Here is a 10,644-nt window from a genome sequence, read left to right on the forward strand (position 1 = left end):
GTAACTCATTCTTTTACACCTTCGGTCTCACTTGTTTTCTCTCTACTTCTCCATCACTGAGTGTCTCTCCCTTTGGTGCTCTTCTTGCCCTTCTTTTCTCTTTCTATCTCTGTCTCTTTCATTCGGTCGCTCTCTGATGTAACTGCCCCCATTCGTCTTTTGTTCCCACTCAGCCGCAGCACAAAACAGTCAGTTTTTCTTCTCCCTCTTTCCCCGTCTGTTTTCTCTCCTGCTCGCTATGTGTATGTGTGTGAGCTTACAGGTAACCCGTTAATGAACCTGTGTGGACACACACAGTGTGTGTCCCTTAGCACTGGGGTATCTGCAGCTGAGGGCAGCATGTGTGTGCAATTTCATCGATATGTGTGCTTCAGCCCTGAAAGCAAGTGAACACAGGGAGAATTTCTGAGGGGGACCCATGGGTGGGGCGGTTGCGTGCTTGCGTGTGTGTATGTGTGTGTACGTGTGTGTCTGCTCTTCCCTTTGATTAGGCTGCTCAGCGTAAATTGGCACAGCACAGACCCACACGCACAGACCTTCAGATCCCTCAGCTGATGACAGCTCTGCCTCAGCCCGCTAACAACAATCTCTCTCTGTCTTGCTCTCCTTTTCTCTCTGTTTCTCACACTCTATTTCTGCTACTTAGACGTGGGAGTTGAGGTGAGGAGAGACAGGGAGAGGAGAAGAGAGGAGATGAGAGAGAAAGAGGGAGGAAGGGATGAGGAGGGATCAAGGGAGGAGGACTGAAAATGGAAAAGGGAGCTCACAGGAGATGAGAGGTGAACAGAGTGAGAGACGGGGAGCTGGAACAGCAGGGGAGCGCAGGAGCAAAATAAGGGAAACGGAAAAAAAGGAGGAGGAAAGAGAAAATAACGAGAGGAAGAAGTAGAGAGTAAGAGAGAGAAAGGGTGGAGAGAGCATGTGGGGAGGATAGCAGGCAGTGATGGTGGGTGGGGTGTTTTGATCAGCAGCCAGCTTTTCATCCCTGTCAGTCTGCACAGAGGAGAACAGGAAAGGAAGAGGGAGAGAGGGAGGGAGAGATGCAGAGAGGGGAGGGAGGAAGGGAGGCTACTACCATTGCTGCCTCAGTGCACCGCTGCTCCCTGCTGAATGTCAGCATCTCTCCCTCTTTACTCCCACCACCCTCCTCTGCATTTGACCTTCCTTTTCTGTGCTGCAGTGTAAACACACTACCACCAGATGGTGTCTGTCTTACAGGTAAGCTGACTGTGGAGCGGACCGTTCATAATAACATGAAAACGGTGTCCCATTGTAATTGCAGTGGTCTGCAGTCATAACGGTGGGTGCTGAGTGACAGTAATACACAAAAGGCACATAACTGTGTTTACACAGCTACTGGCGACTGATATGGGTTTGCTTGCCAAGGTCACTGAGTACATATTGATTCGGTAACAAAAGATGGGTCAGTCTAAGATGAGATCCTGGCCTTTATGGGTTATATACTGGCACAGATGTAGGATACTTGATGCCAGTGTACAGTGAACATCACCCTGAACCCTCAGGTTTTCTTCTTTGATTCTGTCTGTGTTTTACAAGAGCTGACAATTGTGTTTTCTGTTCGGCGCTGTATCATCTATCCAGCCATGGTACGGCTGCTTGTGACAGCAATGTGTGAATTCAATTTTTTTTTTCTGAGGCGAGGGATGAAGAGTGGAGGGGAGTGAGGGGGGCGGGGGGCTGAGGCAAGAGGAGGGGAGAAAAAAATCGAAAGGCACAGTGGTTCTTAAAGCAGAGAGGCTGTAAGTGCTGTGATGGGAACAAAACCCTACTCAGACCTACTGTTCCTAAACACATATGAAACACTACTATCTGAGAGGTTACCCTGGGAAATGCTAAGAGACATTACTAATATCTCTCACTGTTAAACCTTTGGTGCCAATTAGTAGAAGTAGATGATTTTGAGCCATCAAAATGGATCATGTGAAAGACTGGTATGCATCACTAGTTTTGAGCTTTTTATTTTCTTACCTCATGTTTAGGACATTTGATGGAAAAGTCATCCTCGTGGAATGTGCAGCCTAGGCAGGGAAAGAGAGAGCAAAAAAGAAGAAGAAGAAGAAGAAGAAGAAGAGAGAATAAGCTTAAGTGTCACAGATAGACAATAACAATAAATGAAACACACAGAATGAGGTGGATACACACATCAGCCCCCTACAAACCTCCTTGAAAAACCCAGATAAATGACAGAGGTTTGGATTAAAATGAAAATTGAGAAAGAAAGAGGAAGAGGGAGAAAGAGCAAGAGGGAGCAACAGAGGAAAGAGAGAGACTGAGTGGATGAGTTGCGATGCAGGCAGGCAGTCAGATATGGCTGGTGCACTCAGCAGGATTAAAAAGGGCCTCGCTCTGCTCCCTGTGCTGGCTCGGCAGACGTGGCAGGCCTTCTAATCCTCACACTGTACTTCCTTGGCATGAGGTAATGTAAGGGGAAGCCATACAACACATGTGCTGACACATAGACACTCACTTATATTGACAACAACAACCAGGAACACACACACGCACACACACACACACACACATAAGCTCTGAAGGGAACATACATAAGCAACATGGTTGGAAGACCCACGTAGGGAAGCATTCGGGCAGGAAGGCACACATACACAGACGCATGCAAACGTGCACACATGCACATTCAATCCACAGACAGCAGAATGGATGGATGGAGCCACAGGGGTTGTGGTCAATAATGCACACATACACACCCTCCTCCCTCCTATCTTTTCCCTCTCTCCCTCTTGCACACACCAGGGTCCCACTTTCCTCTCATCATCCCCTTTATTCAAAGCTCCCTCCTTCTTTCCCTCCCTCTTTTCCTCTTTCTCTCTCCCCTAGCACTCTTAGACATCTCTTCTTGCACTCAATAATGTTACTTCTTGATGTATTTTCCTTCTCTCATTTTACCCACATCCACTTTCCCACCCCTCTCTTTCTTCCCTCTGCTTTCATTTTCATCCTTTCTTTCTACCTACCTTACTCATTCCCCTCCCTCTTGCCCTCTCAACCCACGTTCAATTTCCCGTTCTCAATTGCCCTCCTCATTTCTCCTCCCTCTCTCTGGCTTTTCTTCCCTTTTCATCCCTTGTTGCTGTCTTCCGCTCTGGCTGTGGTTTCTTACCTATCTCTTTGGCGCAGACATAGTGGTATTTATGAGAGCAGCCTCTCCAACAGCAGCTGAGGGACGCCCCCACAATCTGGCACTTGTAGCAGCTCTGGGGTTAGGCAGACAGACGGACATATGGACCGAGACCAATAAAGAAAGAAACAAATTGACCAATAGAGGCACATAAGGGTAGAGAGAAAAAGAGGAAAAAGTGTCAAAAGTGACTGTTCATAGTATCTCTTGTAACGTCCATAAGGATGCACACATTTCAGAATAGTACAAGACTCACTGGTGGTAATTGCTATCGTACCGTTTGGGCTGAGTTGCTGGCAGCCTCCTTCAGTCCATATAGCCTCCCAGCGACCATAATTACCCCCTTGGTCCAGATGGCACAGTTTTCATGGGCCCAGTGCTCCTTAGCCTCTGCCTCCACTTGTAGCCTTTGGAACATGCTGTCACTGCCCTCTTGGTCACTTGAGGCCCCTGTGCTGATGGCTTGGAGCTGCTTGATCCTCCTGAACCTCTCTCGGAGAGTTAATCTTCGTGACCCACCCTCCCGACCCGTTCTTTCTGTTCTCTCTGCCCGTCGGTGGCGCCAGTGATGGTGCCGGCTACTACTGCCCTCCTGAATGGACGTTTCTGTATTGCCCTCCTTTTCTGTGCTGCCCTCGCCCTCATCCTTTGAGGAGTTGCCTGGTTTCTCACTGCTGCTACAGTTGCTGTCATTGCTCTTCTCTGACTCTTCCCTGAGGGATTCTGTGTGTCTGATCGTCAGAATTTTCCGTGGAATGCCATCCTCTGTGTAGTAGGGTCCACACAAATCACCTAAGTCTCTGTAATTTGCTGGCTTTCCACACAAGGAGCATGTAAGACACCTGCCAATTAGATTATTGTTTACCAAGGGTCCCTGTAGCATGGCAGCAGTGTGTGGTACTACCTTTGCAACTGTGAAAGGATTCCTCATTCTGAGTATGCCCTTTTTTCTACGTCTCTGAAATATTACTGCATCTTCAGGCTTGTTGACTATGGCACACCAGGAGGAAAAATCTCTGGAGTTGTTAATCCGTACATAAGGACAGAAAGACAGTTTAGAATTTTGATGAACGGGTCTGCGCCTGATTCTTTTCACAGAAATTGTCTCAGTCTGTTTTTCTGATATTGTCACTACGGGACCCATAATACATGTCTTCGGTTTTTCCTTCCTCTCTCTTTCCCTTCTTTCCATTTCCTCTTTTTCCCTCTCTTCTTTTTCAGCCTGTTCACATCCTGCAGCCCTCACTACTGCCTCAATGACCTCCATGGCATCTTTCATCCCAGGTTTTGGCCCAGGCTTTTTGTGGACCTTCACTGGCATGCCAGGAATCTGCTCTATTGAGGCTTTACCTCGTTTCCTCTTGGTTGGGTTTGCTGATGGTTTTCTGCCTCTCCTAGGTTTCTGGATGAGTTCTGTGCTGAGAACCTGGGGGGCTTCTGTGATCTCATCTGGGCTGATTGGCAGAGGTACTGTGGACTCTGTAGGGGATACCTTCTCCTCTACCCTCTCCTGTTGTTGTTCTGTTGTTTCAATATTTGTCTCTTCAGCTGTCTCTGTTTCTTCTAGAGGGGTTTGGCCTTTTCTCTTCTTCCTCCTCTGTTTTAGGTGCATCTCATGGTTGTTTTTAATTGCCCTCTGCTTGGCTAGCCTTGGTGTTGTAACTATTAGGCTCCCTGCTTCCAAGGCTACTACAGAGGCATCTGTACTCTCCACCATTGCCCATCTCTTCCTTTTAGTTCTGGAGGACTTAGTTGCAGCAGTAGACACACTTTCTGAAGCCTGCTGTGTCCACTCTCCTGGAACCCTGACATCGGCTGGGGCCTCCATTGAACTCCAAACCCTGTCAGCGCCGACCACCTGCTGTATCTCTGGTTTAATGTTTTCCTGTCTTGTCTCCTTATTTAAGGCCTCTTCTTCCACCCCTTGTCTCGCCTCATCTGGTGTTGATGCTATTTTACTCACCTCATGCTTTTCTCTTTCTTGTGTCACCTCCTCTTTTCTTACTGCCCCTTCGTGTTGTTTCACTCCTTCTTGTCTAGAGTCTATGACTTTCACTTCTCCCCCTATCGGCTCAGTGCTATTTATGAGCATAGATGTCTCACCTTCCTTTAAGACATGTTGAGACAAAGCCTTGGTTGTAACATCATCAGTTAGATTGCTGTCTATCTGGGGGACAGGGAGGTGTTTCTTTGAGCTGGGAGATGTGATTTTCTGCACCATGGCCTCATATTTCTGTCCTCTGCCTTTTCGTGGTGGGAGAACTTTTGTCTTAGTGGGGCACTGAGGGGGCACCACAGGCACATCACTAGTGACATCAGTTTCACTGATGTTGGGAGGAGTGTCTTTGGTTGGGTGAGTGACCACAGAGGCTTTCTTGGGTGGCCCTCGCTTTCTTTTGGGCCCCCGAACAGCTTTCTCTTTAGGTTTAGAGACAACCTGTTCCAGCAGGGGGGGTTGAGGTGGCAAAGGTTTTGGTTTGGGCTTTGGACCTCTCTTTTTCTTTACTGGTGGGGTGGAAATTTCTGCACTAGGTTTCCGTTTTAGTGGCAGTGGTGTCTTTTCTTCAGATTGTTCAGTTGGGACTGATGGGGCAAGTGGTGCAGTTGGGTCTACTGGAACATCTGTGTTTTTGACTGCATTAGGGACTGTTTGTTCTACAGTTACAGGCTCTTCTAGGTTCGAAGAAACATCACTGGTTTTAATTTCTGTTAGTGTTTGGGGTAGAATATCTTCCCGTATGATTTTTTCCTTTTCTTTAGACAGTTTTTCTTGCGAGGGTTTTCTAGATCTCAAGACCATGTTCTTACCTTCCTTCTCTGGTGCCTTTGCCTCACGGTTTGCTTGTTTCTCCTCCTGGTTTTCTGGTTTTACATCCTGGTTTATTTCTGATATTGTGGCTTTTAGGCTCTTCCTGCCCCTGCTTTGCAGTCCTGTCAAAGGTTGAATGGTCTCTTCTTGTTGTACTAGCTTTGCTTTAGAAACTGAGCCTTTGGGACGACCTACTGGGGCCTTAATGAGAGCAGAGTCAGCAGGGGGCAAAACATCTGTGGGCTTGGATCCAGGCTTAGGTCCTGGTTTTGGACCTGGCTTTAAAGCTGGTTTTGGTCCAGGTTTTGATCCAGGTTTTGGCCCAGGTTTTGAACCTGGTTTGGGTCCTGGTTTTCTTTTAACAGGAGTCTCAATTTTCGGTGGCAGCTCTGGTTCACTTGGCACAGGTTTTGGTCCTGGTTTAGAGCCTGGTTTAGGTCCAGGCTTTGGCCCAGGCTTTGGTCCAGGCTTTAGCCCTGGTTTAGGCCCTGGCTTTGGCCCTGGCTTTGTTCCTGGTTTTGGCCCAGGTTTTGGTCCAGGTTTTGGCCCTGGTTTGGGCCCAGGCTTTGAACCTGGTTTTGGGCCTGGTTTTCTTTTCACATGAGGCTCAACCTTGGGTGGCAAGTCTGGTGCATTGAATGAGCGAGTGCACATTCTCGACCGAAAACCATCATTTACCATTTTGGGAGTCTGGCTCACAATAGATTCCTGATGAGCTAGGTCCATCTGATCTGAGAATAGCACAGTTTTGCTTGGAGGCATGCAGGGTTTCTGTGTAGGCGAGGGGGCTCCTTCTTCTTCCTTCTCCCCCTCCCTCTCCAAGCTTAGCTGTCGCCTGATTCCCACACCTGAATGCATGATTCTCCTTCTGCCCCTGGCATGCTTACGTCCAAAGGCTCTCGGTTGAGCAGATGGGGCCACAGGCTCTGGCTTGGCCAAGGGGGTCACAGCACTGGCACAGCTGATGCCTGGCTCCATGTCCTCATCACCTTTTTTTGGGGAGGGTGGAGTGTCTGCCCAGGAGGGGGCTGAGGGAAGTATTGACTTCCCTGGCAGCTGAGGAGAGTCTGGCTCCAGCACTTTAGCATCACTGTGATCAATATGATCTCTGGTCTGAGCTGGCGGCATCACCTTGTCATTGAGAGCTGAGAAGACTGGCATAGCAGACTGGGGTTGAGGAGCAGTGTCACCAATGGCTGTCTCTCTTGCAGAAGTATCTGCAGCTGCTGTTGCTGCTGCTGCATTTGGATGTGCAGGTGCACCTGCAAACTCATTTTCATTGTGGAGCTCAGTACTCTGACTCTCTGTCCTACTGCAGAGATCTCCAGGAGGCTTCTCTGGCCCATCTCTATTATTCATGTGGTCCTCAGTCGATGACTGGCTCACTTTCTCCCCCTCCCCCAATTCCTCCTTAACGTCTGCAGACAGAGGAGGGGAAAGAGTATGTTGCTGTTGTTTCTGTATTTCTTCTTCTTCCTCTTCTTCTTCTTCATCGCCCTCCCCCTCCTCTTCATCCTCATCATCTCTGCTCTCTCTCTTGTCTAAATTACTCTCGCCCAAGGCCCCAACTTGGGGGGTTGGAGAGGTGTTCTCTGAGCTGTCCTCTTTCTCTATAGAATATTGATCCTGTTCAAGGTCACCTCTAGAAATGAAAGGCAATGTTTTCACTGAGCTCTCAGAAGCAGTTGGAGACTCAGATTTAAATGCCTCTGATTTTATCTCCTGGCCAAAGTGTTCCTTGTGGCTGGAGTCAGAGAGAGCTGCTGGGGACTTTTCAGCTGAGTCTCTTGCATCAGGGTCATATTTGCTCTGGACCTCTTGGTACACTGTCTCCTCATAGCAATAGCTTTTTTCTGTCACCTCTTTGTTTACTTTGCTGTAGAGAGTAGGGCATTTCTCCAGCCTCTCTGTAGATTTAGCTGTGTCTGAATCTCTGTCATGGTCAGGAGTTTTTTCTGTTGTCACCTCTTCTTTGTCAGCTGATTTCTCTGTCCAAGCTGATTCTTCAAAATTTTCTTTGACAGGCTCATTGATTTGCTGTATATCTGAAGGGGAGTCTGTTTCTTGTTTCATCGGACTGGGGATTGTAATGCTTGTAGGAGACCTCTCGTCACAAATGCTCTTCACTGGAGTACTCATGTCATCTCCTCCCTGCCCTGACTGACACCTAGTAGGGTCAGGGGTAAGGTTGTGCAAACCTGAGTCTCCAGACCTGGTGGACATATCATCAGGAGATGTCATGGAACATGAAGAGGCTGTGTCCAGGCTGAGTTGTGTGTTGTTAGGGGCCTGTGCTGGACTTCGGCCCTGGCCGCAGTAGTAGAAGCCTCTGTCCAGCTGTTCATCACTACTGCTGGAGTAGCCTCCCTCATGGAGTTCCATGGGCAGCGGCTGGTGCTGTGGGGTGGAGTAAGGGTCCTGTATGGGGCCTCCACCAACTCCACCACCACCATCTGGATAAGGAGGACTTTTGTACTCCTCGCCCTTTTTGGAGGATGCTCCACTTCCAGCACTGCTGTTGCTCCCTCCACTACTGCGCTTACTGCCTTTTTTGTTGGCCACCAGGGCCTCTGAAAGCAGCAGCTGCTGGACATTATTTGAGATGTTTTCTACCTGAGAGGTGAGGGCATTCAGGCTCCACAAGCTGGGATTTGACAGCAGTTTCTCTGAAAAGCGCTCTTTCATGGTGGGGACCTGCGGTGTGGAACTGTAGCTGTGCGGGGCAGCATGGGGCACATTGGGTGACGGGTGTGAGCGTGGGGGCATCAACATGGTGTTGGTACTGGCTTGCTCCTGCATACCAGCTGAAGAGGATGAAGAGGAGGATGCTGCCCCAGGGGTCATGGGCGGTTGGCCATACTGAAATGACTCTGGATTGGTCATTAGTGGTGAAGGGGTGGAGCTGTACGAAGGGGAACGCCCTACAGAGCGTGCGGGGGAGTGGCTTGAGGAGGGGCTACAAGTCTGATAATACTGTTCTGGTGATCTGACGGACAGCTCTGAGAGACAGTAGTTTTGTTGTGGTTGGCTGTAGTGTTGGTATTTAGGATGGGATTCCTGGGGGTTGGCCATTCCCTGTAAAGGAGCTTGCTGCTCATAACCTCTGGAGGGAGGCTGCTGGTAACCATAACTGTTTTGGGTCGACCTGTAACCCCCCTGCTTCAGATTGCTGTGACTGCTCATTTGTCTGCCATACTGGGAATTCGGAGGCATGTTGTAACCTTTATAACAGTGGGGCATAGGACTGCATTTTTCCATGTATGGTGAAGGAGAGGGTGAGTGCTGGGGGTAGTGCAGGTGACTCTGGGGATACATGAGAGAGGAGGGGGCAGGGTTAGGAGGGTGGGACTGGTGGTGGGGGCTAGTATAGGCAGGGGTAGAGGGCTGGTGGCATTGGGTCTGGGAATGACCCAGCATGTTCTGGTCCATATACTGGGATGAACCAGGTGCAGGGGTGCCACCAGCCTCCATACGCCCCACCATCTCTTGGTCATACTGTGCTAATTGGGCTGGGTCCTCCCATTTCTGCTGGAGGTGGCCCTCACTCATGTACTGGGCTGAGTAATTCCCAGGGCCCATATGGTTACCATAGCCCCCAGGGCCCTGCAGGTGCTGACTGGGGTTTGGTGGAGGCACTTTGCTTCCTCTGTATGATTTCTTTGCCTGTGAGGATGCTGAGCCCCCATTTCCACTCCCATTCCCTCCACCATTGCCTGGGTAGGCATAGGTTTGCTGGCTGTAACAGTCCTTGGGTCCTCCTCCATTTCCTGGTCCTCCAGCTGGAGGCATGCTTGTGGGGTTTGCCAGTGAATGAGCCTCATAGCCTGACCTGGAGTGCCCTGGGCCTGGACCTGGATGTGGACCGGGACCTGGGTGTGGGTGCTGAGGGTGGGGATGATGCGGGTGTTGCCGGTAGGTCTCCAGGCGGGATAATTCATGGGGCTCCTGCTGGAAGCAGGGTTGGTTGCTGTGGTAACCACCGCTGCGCTCACGGAAGGACTGCATTACTCTCTCCGTCTGTAGCCAGAGCAGGGAGGGGGAGGTGAGGTGAGACGGGGAAGTGGGGAGGGGGGTTAGGGGTTCTGAAGGCAGGGAGAGAGGGGGAAGTGAGAGAAAAGAGGGAGAAATTGTGAGGTTTAGAGCTGTTGAGCCTACGGTTTATCCACTCTGCATTTTCTCCTTTCATATTCAATGTCTAATTCTATTTTAACATCCGCCTGGAGTCAAAGCTGAATTCTCCTCCTTGCTGAGAATCACTGAAAATGATATTTTTTTCACACTCATTCACACAAACACTCAAACACACACGTGTGCAGATCCCATGTAGAGATATGATACATTATGTGGATTTTTTTCACCCACAACCCAAATATATTCAGGAACATTATTTGATTTCTCATCAATAACTGTCATTTACAATGCTTATAGCACAGACAGTCCAGATTTGAAGAAACTGGGCATGTGTGTGTGTGTGTGTGTGTGTGCGTGTTTATGCCCTCTTGTGTATGTGAATAAAATGGCCCCACAATAGTGCAGACTTCAGGATTGGCTTCAGCCTCTTAAGATGGAGGGGCAGACGCGATGCAGTCTCTGGTGCTGTGATTGACAGGTGTGGGAGAGAGAGGAAAAAGGGCGAGGGGCATGTGGGAACTTAATTAACTGTCCGTCATAAGTAAAT

The 10,644-nt window shown here is 49.3% G+C and overlaps 1 protein-coding gene across 1 annotated transcript; it reads right to left on the bottom strand.

Annotated features, from left to right (window-relative positions):
* Nucleotides 1-1,977: 1,977 nt before the first annotated feature.
* On the bottom strand, nt 1,978-9,971 carry LOC121198595 (retinoic acid-induced protein 1). Its single transcript, XM_041062852.1, has 3 exons — nt 3,435-9,971; nt 3,140-3,233; nt 1,978-2,039 (listed from the first exon to the last, which is right to left on the bottom strand). Exons 1-3 carry the CDS (start codon nt 9,969-9,971, stop codon nt 1,978-1,980), a joined length of 6,693 nt encoding a protein of 2,230 aa, XP_040918786.1.
* Between the last annotated feature and the right edge of the window lie 673 nt (nt 9,972-10,644).

The sequence above is a fragment of the Toxotes jaculatrix genome, chromosome 18 (assembly GCF_017976425.1).
Source record: "Toxotes jaculatrix isolate fToxJac2 chromosome 18, fToxJac2.pri, whole genome shotgun sequence".
Taxonomy (NCBI): Eukaryota; Metazoa; Chordata; class Actinopteri; family Toxotidae; genus Toxotes; species Toxotes jaculatrix.